This window comes from Littorina saxatilis, linkage group LG5 (genome assembly GCF_037325665.1).
Source record: "Littorina saxatilis isolate snail1 linkage group LG5, US_GU_Lsax_2.0, whole genome shotgun sequence".
Taxonomy (NCBI): Eukaryota; Metazoa; Mollusca; class Gastropoda; order Littorinimorpha; family Littorinidae; genus Littorina; species Littorina saxatilis.
The window spans coordinates 11,644,658-11,662,515 of record NC_090249.1 but is presented as its reverse complement, the minus strand read 5'-3'; the positions used below and the strand labels follow the sequence as shown (position 1 = coordinate 11,662,515).

Genomic DNA, 17,858 nt, shown 5'->3' with positions numbered 1-17,858 from the left:
TGGAACCCCCTTTTCTTGATACAGTGGAACCCCTTTTCTTGATACAGTAGAACCCCCTTTTCTTGATACAGTGGAACCCCTTTTCTTGATACAGTGGAACCCCCTTTCTTGATACAGTGGAACCCCTTTTCTTGATACAGTGGAACCCCCTTTTCTTGATACAGTGGAACCCCTTTTCTTGATACAGTGTAACCCCTTTTCTTGATACAGTGGAACCCCCTTTTCTTGATACAGTGGAACCCCTTTTCTTGATACAGTGGAACCCCTTTTCTTGATACAGTGGAACCCCCTTTCTTGATACAGTGGAACCCCTTTTCTTGATACAGTGGAACCCCCTTTCTTGATACAGTGGAACCCCTTTTCTTGATACAGTGGAACCCCTTTTTAAGCCTCTCTCCCTTTTAAGACCTTGTTTTCTCACATTTTGTGTAGAACCTGTAAATTGTCCCCCATTTTAAGACTTTCCCTCCTTTTCAAGACCTGATTTGATGAGATTTTTGGAGGTCTTAGAAGCGGGGTTCCACTGTAGTGGTCCGTGTGTACGTACGTTTGATGATGTGGGTGGCCAAGGACCTCTTGACCCTGGCTGGCCCGGTCCTCCTGGTCCCCCGGGCCTGCAGATATACACACACACGTTATTACACACACCGTCTTTCAGCTGAGGGACTTGCACACAATATGCACTGTGACTCCGCTTTTTTTGGGATAAAGTGCAGGGCTAACAGCTGATCCACAACCACTCAATTGCATCAGTCAATCCAAAACCATTCAATTCCATTCTAAACTCACAGATACTTAACTGCTAAAAAGAAAAGTTATTCATATAAAGTTGTGTTTTACTGAGCAGCATACACGTACACGAGTACTCTTTCAGCTGAGCGACTTGCAGACAGTATGCACTGCTACTCTGCTTTTTACATTTAGTCAAGTTTTGACTAAATGTTTTAACATAGAGGGGGGAATCGAGACGAGGGTCGTGGTGTATGTGTGTGTGTGTGTGTGTGTGTGTGTGTGTGTGTGTGTGTGTGTGTGTGTGTGTGTGTGTGTGTGTGTGTCTGTGTGTGTGTGTACAGGGCCGATCTTTATGAAATTTGACATGAGAGTTCCTGGGTATGATATCCCCGGACGTTTTTTTCTTTTTTTCGATAAATACCTTTGATGACGTCATATCCGGCTTTTTGTAAAAGTTGAGGCGGCACTGTCACACCCTCATTTTTCAATTAAATTGATTGAAATTTTGGCAAAGCAATCTTCGACGAAGGCCGGGGTTTGGTATTGCATTTCAGCTTGGTGGCTTAAAAACTAATGAGTGAGTTTGGTCATTAAAAATCGGAAACTTGTAATTAAAATAATTTTTTTATTAAACGATCCAAAAACAATTTCATCTTATTTTTCGTCATTTTCTGATTCCAAAAACATATACATATGTTATATTTGGATTAAAAACAAGCTCTGAAAATTAAAAATATAAAAATTATGATCAAAATTAAATTTCCGAAATCGTTTTAAAAACTATTTCATCTTATTCCTTGTCGGTTCCTGATTCCAAAAACATATAGATATGATATGTTTGGATTAAAAACACGCTCAGAAAGTTAAAACGAAGAGAGGTACAGCACAGCGCAATCGCGCCAAACAGGCTCGTCACTTTCACTGCCTTTTGCACTAGCAGCGGCGGACTACGTTCAGTTTCATTCTGTGAGTTCCACAGCTTGACTAAATGTAGTAATTTCGCCTTACGCGACTTGTTAAAATTTGTTTTTGCAAAGTGCAGGTCTGAGAATAGATACACAACCACTCAATTGCATTCTAACCTCACAGATACTTATCTATTAAAAAGAAAAGTGATACATTTATAGTTGTGTACTGAGCTGCATACGCTAGCAGTCTTTCAACTGAGTTTTTTCCCCAAAACATTGGCACTGTTATTCTCCTCTTTTCCATCAAGTGCAGGATAAACAGCCAAACCATAACCACTGAACTGTATTCTTGAGTCACATATACTTAATTGCTAAAAAGAAAAGTTACTGTTTTTGTTTTGATGAGCAGCATGTGTAATATACAAGAGACAAAGCACAAGCCTACTGTCTTACAAAGGGCTTACAAGTCAGTTCCAGCTGTAAGATTATCTCCCTTGCACAGCACAGTTCACATAAATGTCCACCACACTGACGTTTTCACGAGACCAGTGGTTGTAAAAGCCCTTTCTGAAAGTGGTGAAAAGTTCAGGACCAGAAACCTGGCTTCCCTAGTAACCAAGCACTCTATTAAGTCAAACAAACATATATATGCGCTAGTCAGTGATATGTTTGTAGCACAGTAGGTAAACTGGTAATTTCTAGTCACTTCAATCCCTGCTGTTACTTTGGGTAAAAATTAAAACTAAAGCCTAGAGTTGAAGAGTCTAAACAATGCAAACTACAGACAAAGCCTGTGTGAAAATAATGTTACACAAATAAAAAAAATAAAAAAATAAAAAAAATATATAAATAAATAAAAATAATGTTCACTCACATAGACATGGGTGGCATGCCCCCAGGTCCGGGTCCCATGTTTGAGTTGGGTGGCGGCCCCCTCGGACCCATGCTGTAGTTCTGTAAGGATTCGTAGGGGTTCATGGGGCCTGGCATTCGACCCCCGGGGTGACCCATACGCTGCATTCCCATTCCTGGATGACCTGTAACACACAGAAACAATACAGCAATTAAGATGGGTGCTGAGTTTTGAAGTTTGGCATCGCATGCACATGAAGATGATGATGAAGTAGACACACATAAAACAGGTGTTGAACCCCTAAATAAAAACTTAAACACCTGGTGGCTCATTCTGAACTCTTAATGACCTTCCAACCTAGAAGACAATTACACTGAAACATGGAGAAAAGACATGAACTGAGATTGGTGGGAGCAAGAAGTTTGAGAAACTTTGGGTCTGATTTAAACTCAGTGCTGAATTTGGTTTATACCAGGTGTGTGTGTGTGTGAGGGTGGGGTGGGGGGTGCTTGTGTGTGCAGAGAGAGAGAGAGAGAGAGAGAGAGAGAGAGAGAGAGAGAGAGAGAGAGAGAGAGAGAGAGAGAGAGAGAGAGAGAGAGAGAGAGAGAGAGAGAGAGAGAGAGAGAGAGAGAGAGAGAGAGTTCTTGAACCCCCACTAGTATCTTTTTTACCTTCATCCACACACAAACTTTCAACCCCTATCCTTCTCCACATCTTGCTTCCTGTTTCAAACACTCATACATTATACTGCAAAAAAGATTCTATGCAGGATGTGAAATGTAATTTAGCCAGGAATGGGAAATGTGAGCAACTTGGGATGAAAAAGACCAGGGGGAGGCCTGCTGGAAGACATGAACCCTCGGGCTGACACCTTGGGTCTCAGTTACAAACCTAATCTTTTCCAAACACTCTTAGGGTTTCCATGATGTGAGGAGTTTCATTTCAGTCTTATACCTTTTGGGTTTTCCTCTCTCGGTAAACACACCCTTACAATGCCTTTATGTCTTGACAGAAAATTGCTATGATATCCTGTTTCGGACTGGGTGAGGAAACTTGCGAAATATATCACACAAAAGTGGCAGACGTTTTTTAATATAAAAGCGTAATGCACACCTTTAATGGTTACTTGAACAATGAGGAATAACAGTTCCATGACAAACACTTGCATTTGAAACCAACGCTTCAGTTGAAAACAATTAAGTAAGGAATACCAGCATAATATCCTCTGACTGTTGGGAAAAGATAAAGTTGATGTCGCTGTGACCTATACTATAGAGGGGGAAGTTCTTCTAACTTGTGAATCTGCTTCCCTTTATAGCCCACATTGACACCCCCCCTCCCCCCCCCCCTACCACCACCTTTGTGTGTTGCTTATTGCTTCCAACATTCAAACTTGACATGCTCATTTTTAAGTATTTGTATTCTGGAAGGAAAGTCTTTCAGTTCTCATCACACACACATTTCAGACTAAGAAGTACAGATGTGTGTGTGTGGGGGGGAAGAGAGTGTGTGTGTGGGGGGGGGGGGAAGAGAGAAGAAAAAGAGAGAGAGAGAAAGAAAGAGTGTGTGTGGGGGGGGGCGGGGGGGAGAGAGTGTGTGGGGGGGGGGAGAGAGGAGAGAGTGTGAGAGTGAGTGAGAGAGAGTGAGAGAGAAAGAGAGTGTGTGTGTGTGTGTGGGGGGGGGGGAAGAGTGTGTGTGTGTGTGGGGGGGGGGGGTGGAGGAGAGAGAGAGAGAGAGAGAGAGAGAGAGAGAGAGAAAGAGAGAGCAAGCAGTCCTGTCAAGATGCTTAATGGAATCAATTACAGCATTAATTAACCAGGTTCATGAAAAGACTGTCAAACCCTGCAGCTCCACAAAGAACGACTACCACCCTCCCGCCCCTTCCCCCCTCATCACTCCTTCCATTCTCCCCAGTCTTCAAAAAGGTTATTGGAAATCTCGTTCAGTAACCTGCTGGGCCAATTCATTTTGTCTGCAGCATTACGGTTGCCCAGATACTAGTCTCAGTACCTCCCCCCCCCCCCCCCATCCTAACCCCCCTCTGAATTTGGGAGATTGGGGGGGGGGGGCGGGCATTGTGTGGTTTGTGTTGGGCGGAGGGGAGTAGTCAGTGATAGGGGTATAATGAAGGGTCCTTTACACAAAACTGACACACTCAAGCACAATAAATGGCCCTTTATCACGCTACAATTTATAGTCAGCTTTGCTATCGCTCCAAACAAATGTGTTTCTTCGTTTCACTCAGTCACCCCTTTGTTCTGAATATTATGTGACAGTTTGATGTATTGAATCGACTTTGTATGCACATATATCTCCATGCTTATAGATGTGAGAAAATGTCTGCATAATCAGGTAATATTTCTTTTTTCTCAACATGCATTAGCTGTAATGTGGTTATACTTGTGTGTTTTAAAAATGACTTGGAACGGAGAGAATGAACACTTTTGACTATAACGTTGCAAAACTGTTGAACCTAGGCCAGGAGTGGCACTCAAATATTTCATCATGACTGACGTGTGCATAAATTCAACACCTCAACCCACAAACAAAATGTTGATTTATATGTTTCAAGTTTTCCTTCTGACAGAGACTTTTGATCCCCACCCTTTCTCTTCTCGCCTCTAAGAAGGAACAAGATCTGGGAAGACATCCCTGCAGCAGCCAACCAGGAACAAGATCTGGGAAGACATCCCGGCAGCAGCCAACCAGGAAAAAGATCTGTGATTTATGTTTCAGGTGTTCTATGGTGTGCATGCCCCTGATCAAGGCATGCTACTTCATGTCATGCGCCTATGGTTGGGCTATTATTGCCAATTTTTGTGTGTTGACGAAACAAGACAGAATTGTTGTTGCCGTGTGTGCGTTCTCAAATTATGACGATATTAATTGGTATTGGTTTTTTTGTACCTGTGTAAGGGTGTTTTGTTCATTGGGTTGTCATGCGTGTGAGAAAGATGTTATTTTCCTTGGTTTGAGACTCTTACTGGACCGACTATCATTCATTGACTCTTGACTCACTTTTTCTACTATGTATTGTGATTGACGCTTTAGTTCCACGTACTCGTTGGATGAATGTGTGAATGTTTTTGTAATGCGGATAGCAGTTGATTTTTGTTGGAAAACTGCCCCTCAGCTCCGTTTGAACGGGACGCACGCAGTGAGTTGAATTTATGTCATGATTGTTGATCGGGCGTGAAACACGCACGAGAACGAATTTGCACAGTCAGTTTTTTGGTACAGTCTCAAAAAGGGTTCACGCGGGCTATTCTTCCCGCAAATACCATCAGTTGCTTCCTGTCTGTAAAACCGAGCACATCTCTACAGATTGTGTCAGAAAATAGAAACTTAGATTAATAGTAAAACCGACCATGGTTTTGTGTTCAAAATAGTTTAGGAGAGAAGTGCATCAGATTTACAGTTTTTGCGCATTCATGACTTGCGTGCCTTTATGAGAAGTGTCGGGAAGAAATGAGCCCAAATGTTATCACCGATGAACACCCACAACCCCAAACTGCCTTGCCATGTACCCACCCAATGTCCCTTCCTATCTGTCCCCGTTCTCTCCTTATTTGTACTTGGAACTGACGAAATAATAATATTCAACCAAGCTTCTGTTGTGGGACTTGGAGTATGGATGACGTCTCATGTTGCTTCACTCATCACACACTTCCAATCCTGAGGGCATGCACATATGGGCTCTCAAGGAGAAAGGCTGTTTCTCATGGGTGCTTCAAGAAAGCAGACCTCAAACTAACCAAGTTTTAAAAGTACATTCACAGGGATATTTGTTGGTAGGTAGCGGGTTGAATGAGATAAAAGTTAACCTTACTGACAACAAAGGTGTGATGTGAAATCTCAGCTGTGCTGCATAAACGATTTTCAAACAGTACCTACCCTTCAAGACACGTTACTGCACTGCAACTGGGCGAAGGTGCTGGGGCTGGGGCTGGGGGGAGGGGGGTTGGAGGGAGGGGGAGAGGAGTATACAACAGGTACATTTTCCTGCCCGTGTAATCCCAGAAATGTAAGATGTAAGAAATGTAATATGGCATTTCAAGAGATGACTACAATAACAACTGAGAGACATGAAAGCCTGTTGGCAAACAAAAGCCAGGGGTAAGCTTACAGAAACTGCAATTCTCAGCAATCCCTGGCTATCAAGCATGACAAACCCTCCAGGCAGTATCACGGATCCAACCCCTTGATAAACTGATATCCTTGTGTGTGTTTTTATTTTATTTTTTTAATTAGGGTGGGGAGGGGCGATGGAGGAAGTAGAGGGTGAGCTGTTAGCAAGTGAAGGAGGACACAAGAGTCTTTGCTGACAAAAGGCAGCCAAGGGGAGTAGTGTTTGGAAAAGTTGCGCGAAATGTCAATTCATTATATACTCACGGAATAAAATAACTTAACATGTTTTAAAATTTAATATCTCAAAATCGGAAAATGTTGCAGGAGAGCGGGGTGGTACGATCATAGAACCATCAATTCCTGAGAAGAGGAAAAAAACCGGAATGTTCTCGGTTGCTTAGTTTTTTCACAATTGGTCCTCAAAGACGCATGGTGTCATTTTGGAGTTTACTAGACTGACGCCTAAGCTTGCCGACGCTGCCGACAGCCAGTGCACGCTGTGTGTGCTGTAAACAGGTAGGCCTGCACTCTTTGACTCTCGGGGCACGTCTACCCGTACTTGAAACCTGCAAAAGGTCTGCTGCTGATCCACGAATATTGCATGAAAGTACTGCCTTTGGTTTGTCAGTTTGTTTGTGAGTGAGAACAACTCACTAAAATGTTTCTTTCTCTTTGGCACTTTGCCCAAAACTGTCCACTCTGTCTTTCACCATGCCACGAACGTGTGTGAACGATAGACTCGTCGCAATAGGGATGTTGAGAGGAGGGATGACTTATACTGATGTTGCTAGGAGATTCGGAGTGACCAGGCAATCAGTGCACGCACAGCGCTGTCAAACACACAGTGCTAAGTTTGTAAACTCCAAAATGACACCATGCGTCTTTGAGCTCAAATTGCAAAAAAACGGAACAAGCCAGACTATTCCGGTGTTTTGCCCATAATGAGCAATTGAACAAGCTTTACGTTAGTACAAAAATCACTTTTGTAACTTTTTCCGATTTTGAGATATTACATTTTAAACAATGTTAAGTTATTTTATTCCGTGAGTATACTTCAGTATGTGTGTGTGTGTGTGTGTGTGTGTGTGTATGTATGAATGTATGTGTGTATTTATGTGTGTGTGTGTGCCTGTCTGCATGCGTGCGTGCGTGAACTTGTTCCATAGGTGCATGCATGAGCACGGAGATGTTATCAACACTAATCTCAGTGCGTGACACAGGCAAACAGACGTGAACATGCATCACCATTTTTTGTGATAAACTCAGGTTTTCTTTTGTCCCACACAAAAACGAGTTCAGGTCCAAATGCAATCATTTCCGTAATTTGTATAACCACTGCTGGCGCCACATGCGACCTAATAACAACACATAACTAGCTAGGGTGATTCATTTCAATTGTCTCTAGAACAAGGTGTTGATACATAACTACCGAATGGTGGTTTTTAATTAAGGAAACTGTTTATTTTTCTGTGAAGCTCATACAACAACTATACTTTTGTGTGATGATTCTAATTTCATGTCTGCTTCTGCGCAAGGTTGAATAAATTATACTCCATCACCATCAGATCTTCAGCAAACAATACCGCAACATTGTAAACAACCAGTACCACATAAAATCGTTTAAAAACGAACAGGAGAAGGGGGGGGGGGGAGAGAGACAAAGGGGATAAGAAAAAACAAATCCAATCAACATGTCAACTTGACAGCTCGAACAGTAGAAGAGCTCGCATGGAGCTGTAAAGAGACCCTACAAGTTCTCTCCAATCTTTGCTTTACCCTTGACACTGGAAAGGCTTCCTCCCTTCCTGCCTCTGGGGCCCAGCCAGACATAATTGTCGCCTTACAACACAAGCCCATTTCCCCTACCGCTCTCCTCTCGCTGGCGACACAAAATTCATTTTCCCCTCCTGCACATCGCTAATGATAATCTGAGCACGCGAGCCCCGAAAGAGACAGCTCTAGTAGAGAAATGAGCGTCTTCTTTGGACAGCTCTAGTAGAGAAACGAGCGTCTCCTTTGGACGAGAGAAGAGCAGAGTGAAAGCCAGGTTCTTTAAAACGAGGAAGGAAAAGAGCGCTGAAGAGGGAGACTGAGGGAAAAGACGGGAGGGCAAGGAGAAGAGGAGAGGTCAGGCGTGCGCATGAAAAAAGCCACGACATTTGTTTTGCTTACGCGCCACGAGCTATCACGGAAGATGGAAGACAAATATTGAGTAAGCGCCTATAAGAGAAGACAACGGGGAGAAGGAGGAGGGGGAGGAGAGAGAAGCCAAGCCCCTCCCTCTTCCACACCCCTGAGGGGATGACAGCAGAAGAGATAATTGAGCGCCAGCACAGTATCAGCACTGAGTGGCACTTCAATTTCAGCTCCGCCTGCTTCAAAGATTGATTTCAAAGGCATAAAGAAACCTTCAATTTCCCATCTGGTCGGAGAAGCGAGCCTGCCAGCAGCAGGCAGCCGCCAGACGAAAGTAAAGCCGGACTGGTGGGTGAGTGGGGGGCCGTGGTGAAAGCATCGACAAGTAACCGAGAAACCTTGTCGGCATCTCACTCGATCCATCTCAGCTCTGACACACAGAACGGAATCTCACTCCATCTCCGCTTTGACATACACGGGAGACAACGCCGTCTTGTTCTATCTCCACTTAGACATCACAAAGCGGCATCTGATCTCGTTCAGTTTTCCACTTGGACACAGCAGTATCTTGTCAAATCTCTACAACGTCTCCATCCGTTCAACGGCAACTTGGAGACAACGGCATCTCGTTCAATGACACCAGAAAAATACATTTCGTTCAATCTCCACTAGGACACAACGGGATCTCCTTCTATCTCTATTAATTTTGTTGGATACCAGAAAACGGCATTTCGCTCCATCTCAGGTTTGATCATCTTAAATGCCAAATCTTGTTCAATCTCAACGCGGATACCAGCATCTCAATCAATCTCCACTTTGAGCCAGGCAAGAAATCTTGTTCAATCTCCAGACAACAGCATCTCAATCAATCTCCACTTTGACCCAGGTAAGAAATCTTGTTCGGTCTCAGCGTTGACAACAGACAACGACATCTCATCTGATCTAATCTCTCCTCGGGTCTCCATCATGACGAACAATCTTCTGTCCCGGGGTCCCGCCATCAATTCTCCACTGACACCGTGATTAGATGCCTGGAAGGACCTGGAAGGTGTGGCCTCGTACTCGGCTTCACTGTGACCTCAATAAAGTGATGGATGGATGGATGCTACAGTCTAGCTACACTGTCTCTGGTTCCCCCTTGAAGGTGTGGCCTAGTACTCGGCGTCACTGTCACCTGAATAAAGTGATGTGTGGATGCTACAGTCTAGCTACACTGTCTCTGGTTCACCCTGGAAGGTGTGGCCTAGTACTCGGGGTCACTGTGACCTCAATAAAGCGATGGGTGGATGGATGCTACAGTCTAGCTACAATGTCTCTGGTTCACCCTGGAAGGTGTGGCCTAGTACTCGGTGTCACTGTGACCTCAATAAAGCGATGGGTGGATGGATGCTACAGTCTAGCTACACTGTCTCTGGTTCACCCTGGAAGGTGTGGCCTAGTACTCGGTGTCACTGTGACCTCAATAAAGCGATGGGTGGATGGATGCTACAGTCTAGCTACACTGTCTCTGGTTCACCCTGGAAGGTGTGGCCTAGTACTCGGCGTCACTGTCACCTGAATAAAGTGATGGGTGGATGGATGCTACAGTCTAGCCACACTGTCTCTGGTTCACCCTGGAAGGCGTGGCCTAGTACTCGGCGTCAATGTGACCTCAATAAAGCGATGGGTGGATGGATGCTACAGTCTAGCTACACTGTCTCTGGTTCACCCGGGAAGGCGTGGCCTAGTACTCGGCGTCAATGTTACCTCAATAAAGCGATGAGTGGATGGATGCTACAGTCTAGCTACACTGTCTCTGGTTCACCCTGGAAGGTGTGGCCTAGTACTCACTGTCACCTGAATAAAGTGATGGGTGGGTAGATGCTACAGTCTAACTACACTGTCTCTGGTTCACCCTGGAAGGTGTGGCCTAGTACTCACTGTCACCTGAATAAAGTGATGGGTGGGTAGATGCTACAGTCTAGCTACACTGTCTCTGGTTCACCCTGGAAGGTGTGGCCTAGTACTCACTGTCACCTGAATAAAGTGATGGGTGGATGGATGCTACAGTCTAGCTACAGCCTCTCTGCAGTGGTTCACCCAGTCCCCGACCCTCAGCCCAAGGGGGTGAACTGGGTAACTGTCTTGAGGAAGAGCGCGAGCAGGACTCAGGCCATCCAATGGCATTCTGCCACAGTTACAGCCCATGCCTGTAGGGAGGATCAGCGACTGTGGGATCGATACAGAGTTTTTAAGTTAATTAGACTGTAATCCTTTGAATTGTATTCCGGTGCACTCGGAGGGAAAAGGACATCCACGTGGAGGGAAGAAAGTGACTTTGCTGTGTGTGTAGAATTACGGGAGCGGGTTCAATTAGAGGAAGAGCATTGGGTAACAGCCGCGCCGCCCTCGGGAAGGTAGTAAAACGTTTGTATTGGAAGTCCTTCTCCCTTCGGCTATCTCACTTGTGGTTTATATTTATGGACAAAGCAGACAAGGCGATTTTGCGTTTGTACTGAAGTCCTTCTCCCTTCGACTATCTCACTTGTGGTTTATGAAGAAAGCAGACACGTTGATTTTTTTGCTGTAACGTTGTGAGAAAGGTGTGTGCAGAAGAGCCAACGCTAACAGCTTTTTGTGTGAATAAACCTGTCTTGTCTCGTGTGAGTGACCTTCAGACGCCCTACTTGACGAATCTGCAGGTAACTGGACAATACAGAAAACTGTCATATATGCGAGGGGCGCTGACTACACTAGAGAGTGTGAGTGTTTTGTCGTCATCACGTCAATACATGAGGGCAGGTAAGAGAGAGAGAGAGAGAGAGAGAGAGAGAGAGAGAGAGAGAGAGAGAGAGAGAGAGAGAGAGAGACAGAGACAGAGACAGAGAGAGAGAGAGAGAGAGGGTCAGTCAGTAGAGAGAGAAAGGGGAGAGATATTGAGAGAAGAGATTGAGAGAGATTGAGAGAGAGAGATTGAGAGAGAGAGAGAGAGAGAGAGAGAGAGAGAGAGAGGGTCAGTCAGTAGAGAGAGATAGGGGAGAGATATTGAGAGAAGAGATATGATAGATATATATTTTTGTAATCTTCTATATATATATATACGACTTGTGTCTGTGTGTGTGTGTGTGTGTGTGTGTGTGTGTGTGTGTGTGTGTCCGCGATGCACGCCCAAGGTTCTCGATGGATCTGTTTCAAATTTGGTGGCCATATTCAGCTACACCCCGGACACAACCTGCTCGATGAGATATTTCAACACGTGCTCTCAGCGCGCAGCGCTGAACCGATTTGGTTTTTCTCTGGATCCATTCCCAGTAACTCTTCCTTATCTTCTCCAGTGTTTTCAGCGTTTATCTCCCTTCCTTCGTGTGGCGTCAATCCATATTCCCGTTTCTATTTTTAGAAGGTCACTGTCGACAACGCTCAATCCATATTCCCGTTATACTATTTTTACTCTTCTCCAGTGTTTTGCGCGTTTATCTCCCTTCCTTCGTGCGGTGCGCCGGCTTCGCAGCCGGGTATTTGGCTCGACTTCTTCCCGGCGAAGCCGTACCCGGCGAAGCGGGTATTCATCTAGTATATATATAGAGAGAGAGAGTGAGAGAGAGAGAAAGAGAGAGAGGGTCAGTCAGTAGAGAGAGATAGGGAAGAGATTGAGAGAAGAGATTGAGATAGAGAGAGAGATTGAGAGAGAGAGAGAGATTGAGAGAGAGAGAGAGATAGAGATAGAGAGAGAGAGAGAGAGAGAGAGAGAGAGAGAGAGAGAGAGAGAGAGAGTCTACACGCAAACCCTCCCCTTTTCTCTCGCACGTCAAAGCGGAAACGGGTTGATGTGCGGGCAAACGCAACAAACGTATCGATTCACTAATGGGCCCGGAAAATTGGTATCACGATATATTCCCCCGGTTCCTCCCATTTCTATCAACATTTCTCTCTCAGGGACTGCTTTGAACGAGGGACACATGGACCCTCAAGCTGTGCATTATGGCGACTCACGACGCCGAGAGAAAAAAGACAGCTACTCGAACGCACCTGAGATTTAAAGACAAAACTAAACGAAGCCATCACCCCAGGGGGGCTATGAGAGATCAGCTTCATTAAAGGAAGGAAAGTGAACTCTCGTTAGCTAGCAAATCAGAGTGTTGGTGGCTGAAACAACAGAGGGGGGCGGTGTGTGTGAGAGAGAGAGAGAGAGAGAGAGAGAGAGAGAGAGAGAGAGAGAGAGAGAGAGAGAGAGAGAGAGAGAGAGGGAGGGGGTGCATTATAATTACACAGAGCAAGAGAAGGGGGAGGCAAGCGAGTTTGTTGTATCTGAACAGAACAGGTGTCTGGGTGCTTCCCATTAACTCAGCAAGAGGCAGATACAGCTATCTGCAAATCACAGATGGTCCCGGTAGATCTCTACTCGCAAAACACCCATTAGTCAGCGAACTGGCTCTTTCAAAAACAGGGAAGTAAAGTCAGAGAGAGAGAGAGAGAGAGAGAGAGAGAGAGAGAGAGAGAGAGAGAGAGAGAGAGAGAGAGAGAGAGAGAGAGAGAGAGAGAGAGAGAGAGAGAGAGAGAAAGAGGACCCATCTTGAAATTAAGGATTTTAGAGTAACAGAATGTATCATTAAACATTATCAGGTCAGAAAGAATTGCAAACTAAGTATGATCAGGGAAAAAATTAATAGAAACGTACACATCCATCCTGGTGACAAACGCTTGTTCTGTAGAGCAAAGCCAAATGCACTAAAATACTAGTATTAGCCACCCAGACGCTTATGTCATCCGTGTCAAAGTGAAAACCCAAACGGATGTTCAGTCTGATCGCTGGCACGTTTCGGCGGATACAAGCAGTTATCTGTCGGTCACGAAATAAAACTAAACGCCGGTTTCCATTCCGTTGGCTGGTGACTTTGTGGAGAAAAGGAGACATTCAAATTAACACTGAGCTGGAAGATTTACATAACCATTTCTCCGTCAGTGCCCCAGTGAGAGTGCGCAATATGGCGCCCGTTCCCCGCTATCCCATTTCCGCCAGAAAACACGGCGAGGTTAAACGGCCGAATACAGTAATTGTGTTTACGTGATTGAAGGGGAACAAGGCTTTATTGTTGGGTTCCATTGCCGCACCGAGGGTTATGTCTTCTTTTGCCTTTTGCAGCTGCGATCAAAGTGGCTTCATACAGCCCTCGACAGTCGTCCCCCTTTCCTTCTGCCTCTTTGAAAGACAGACGAAATTGACTATGTTCGCACTTGGGCGAAGGGTAATAGGTATGGAGGGAGGGGGGGGGACTATTAAATCTTGTGTGTATCTCGTAGAGCAGGGGGTGGTCAGAGTGGTGCAGAACACACACACACACAAACACACATACAACACAATCGGATGGTGGGAACGGTGGCACGGAAGATAGAACAATAGCGTGTATAATCAATCAGCGAAGGGGAACAATGGATGGATATCGCCGCAGTAGATTGCCAAAATGTAAGTAGACCACCGGCAGAGTACAGGGAATGATTACATTGTTCTGCACGATAAAAAGCATATCGGTGTTGCTAAACCAAACCCTTGCACACACACACACACACTCACACATGTGTAAAGTTTCCTGAACATGGTCACTTTGATCTCTCTCTCTCTCCCCCCTCCTTTCTCTCTCAGCCCTCAATCTCCACCCCACCCTTTTAACAGCACACCGCTTTGGAGACAAAATAGCGAGTGCCAAACCATGAAATAACAGGCTCTACGCAAATAGTCACTGTGACACTACTACATGTGCCGGTACTCTAGTATTGCTATGTATAGTCTACTGCAGGTCTGTCGTCACACAGCCATAGTCGGCCTCAGGCAGGAAGCAGCAGATGATTGGATTGTTAGGCACGACAAAAGAGGAAATTGCCTACCTCCGCCCCCCCCCCCCCCAACTCCTCCTCCAGCCCTCCCCTGGTCAATCTAGCGGCTCAGGTCCCCAGGAAATGATCTCTTGATCAGCCCGCTGAATTTTGCATTAACCACCACCACCCTCTCCCCACAAAGTACCACACTCTCCCCCCTCCCTTCATAGCGATGGTTTCTATGGACAGTTATGTGTGCTTCTGCTATTTGGAGAGTCATCATCACCCCCTCCCCCAATACCCACACACTCTCCTTTTCCTATTCCCTTCCTGTCATCGTTACAATACTTCCACCAGTCTATGCATCGCTAATGGTTCACGCTCTCCTACTCCTGTTAATGATGGCGTTCACGAGCAGATGTTATTGCTATTTTATACTTTGAGACTGTCTCCGTGTCTCTTATTCCCTCGTCCAATCTTTACTCGTCATTTCTTACCCGCACCCCCCCCCCCCCCCCCTCCTTGGATCTCTGCCTCTTTCATTGTGAAATCATCCAGAGGCAGCCTAAAATTTATGTAGAACGAAATGAATGCAGAATGTGTTGTTTGAAATTGCAATGTGTTGACTGTTCATTCCATCCCATGTTAAATCTCTCTCCTTCCTTTCCTCTTCTCGTTTCCTTTTTTGGCTAGAGAATAACAAAGCAAAATAGAAAGGACAAAGAAATAGGATACACTGCTATCAAAGCGAAGCGGCGGGCTTTCATTTATCATTTCATTATCTCTTGTTTTACGACCGCCAGCGCATTATTTATTCTTGAGTTGCATTCGCAACTGACAAACAATAATTTGATGCAGCATTGAAATAAACATTTCATAACGCACACACAATATAACTGTCACTATTCTACGCAAGCGATGCACGGAAACCCACTCGGTCTCTCTGGTACAAAACCTATATAACTGTCACTATTCTACGCAAGCGATGCACGGAAACCCACTCGGTCTCTCTGGTACAAAACCTATATAACTGTCACTATTCTACGCAAGCGATGCACGGAAACCCACTCGGTCTCTCTGGTACAAAACCTATATAACTGTCACTATTCTACGCAAGCGATGCACGGAAACCCACTCGGTCTCTCTGGTACAAAACCTATATAACTGTCACTATTCTACGCAAGCGATGCACGGAAACCCACTCGGTCTCTCTGGTACAAAACCACAAACTTGCCACAATAACCATCATGTGTGTTGCTTGAAGTCGCTACTGCCATCAAGTGAATGTCAAATCAAGTCAATGATGTGATTAATGCACACAGCTGACCGCATTTTACAAAACCATTCGACTATCCAGTATTTCTGGCAATCCATTTTAGTGGTAACTACTCGACATCATATATCATCTTTGAAGAGTACATCAAAACCAAGCTGGCAAAGAATATAATCTGAGAGTATTAAAATCAACAACGGCACTCTTCCATCAATTCCCTTAATGGACATTGAATTGGCAATAATACTGATCAATATTGACCATCAAAAGATTCACGAGTTTGAACACAGGCCCTTGAAGTGAAACACTTCGCAATGATGACCTCTTTTTGAGGACTTATGGACAATGGAAAATACGACATTTCTGTTTGATATCACTTGTATCAAATGTATAGTTCGAAATCACACACACTATCTCTCTCTCTCTCTCTCTCTCTCTCCAATACCACATCTCTCTACCTTGGCAGACAACGAGAATCGGAAACCACCGTTGGGAAAAGACGAGATATAAAATGAAGACGACAAAAAACACGGCCAACATTCTGCGCGTGAAGAAAAGAGTTGCTTGTCATATGTCACCTTACTTTATGCACATGTCACACACATTCGTCCTGAGAACACCCGCCGATGTTAGCAGTTAAATGCTGCGTAGCATTAGCTGTCATTCCATTATTTCTAATGGATTCAGCTTTTGCATGTATTACACAGTGCGCTGTCTGTTGCCAAACGAATTGCTCATGTCGCAATGTCATTCGTGTTGGCTTGACAAAATCTCCGAGGATCAGAAACACAAACCCATTTCCCTAACATGGTTTCAATTTACATCTTTCTGCATTGCGAGCCTACTCTGTCACAAGTAAACTACTGTTCGTTCAGCTAACGAATCACATAAATACTGCCACAGTTATATTCTACCTTACATGGATGGTAATATGATCATTAATCACATTTCCTTTATTTGCTGAAAGCAGTGTCTGCTTTTTCCTGCTGTATGCATGCCATCTTCTAATGAACAGGAGCACATTCAAATGTCAAAACTGATATATTCATATAATTTCCAAGTGAAGGGAAAAGCTTGTGTGACAAGAGACACCGAACACGCACATCAGGCTGCGATATGTGGACGTTAATTTTCAGTTTGCTGAGAACACGCGATCTTCTCATTCGTCAAAAATAACGCTTAAAAAATCATTCGCTCAAACGTTTTTATTCTCAGACTGAACTTCATGCGCAGTTTCCTAAGGGGCTCCGCTCACATATGTAACTTCAGCAGGACCAACGACGCACTGTAGATTATCCCAGCCCGCTACACGTTGCATGAAAGGAAAACAGGCAAAGTACTCGTCATAATCCCTATCGCGGCATAAATATTAGGCCGTGCGTCGTCTGTGCCGCTGAAACTGCGCAGGTATATTCTGCCCATAAGATCATTACGCGACTTTATGTGATGCATCGCCGCCCATAGTGTCTCTATGACAGCATTGTCTGCAGCCAAAACAGTGTAAAACCGATAGACAGTATTGTCCATATAGCTTACAGTAACAGCAATTTAATCTCCTTCCTTTATCGGCTTGCTTTATTGTTTCGTGGAGAAAAATTGTACGAATTCAATTTCAACGAGTGAGACCGGGCTCGACTAAACTGTACAAACAACCTAACAAAACTTCGCAACACAGCCAACTCACTGAAGCCAGACTATTCGGTCGATAACGGCCCGCGACCTTATCGCTCAGGTAAAACACTCAGCGGAGCCCCGAGCCGGACGTATTACGCTGGTAAAACCATCACCGCAATGCCTTCAATGCCATTCCGAGTCGGGTTCGAGTCAAGGAGCCGTAACACAAAAGAAAGGGCGGGGGGATACAGCAACTGACTAGTTTAGTTTTACGTCCTCTCAGAACCAATTGGCTGACCTCTATCAGTCTATCCCAAGATAGGCCAATTGGTTCTACGAGGACATAAAACTCTACTGGTTAGTCGGGATCAAGCAGCTACCACGAATAGAGCCCCCCCCCCCCCCCCCTCCCCTCCAATCC

The 17,858-nt window shown here is 44.8% G+C and overlaps 1 protein-coding gene across 7 annotated transcripts in view; it reads right to left on the bottom strand.

The window, feature by feature from the left end:
- The window catches only part of LOC138966290 (single-stranded DNA-binding protein 3-like), a 115,955-nt gene that overhangs the window by 23,584 nt on the left and 74,513 nt on the right, over nt 1–17,858 (bottom strand). For all 7 annotated transcript variants that reach the window (XM_070338455.1, XM_070338456.1, XM_070338450.1 and 4 more), the window contains 2 exons: nt 2,515–2,677; nt 548–614 (listed from right to left, as the gene is read on the bottom strand). In XM_070338455.1, the coding sequence (XP_070194556.1) occupies nt 548–614; nt 2,515–2,677 (230 nt within the window). The remainder of the gene's footprint in view (nt 1–547; nt 615–2,514; nt 2,678–17,858) is intronic.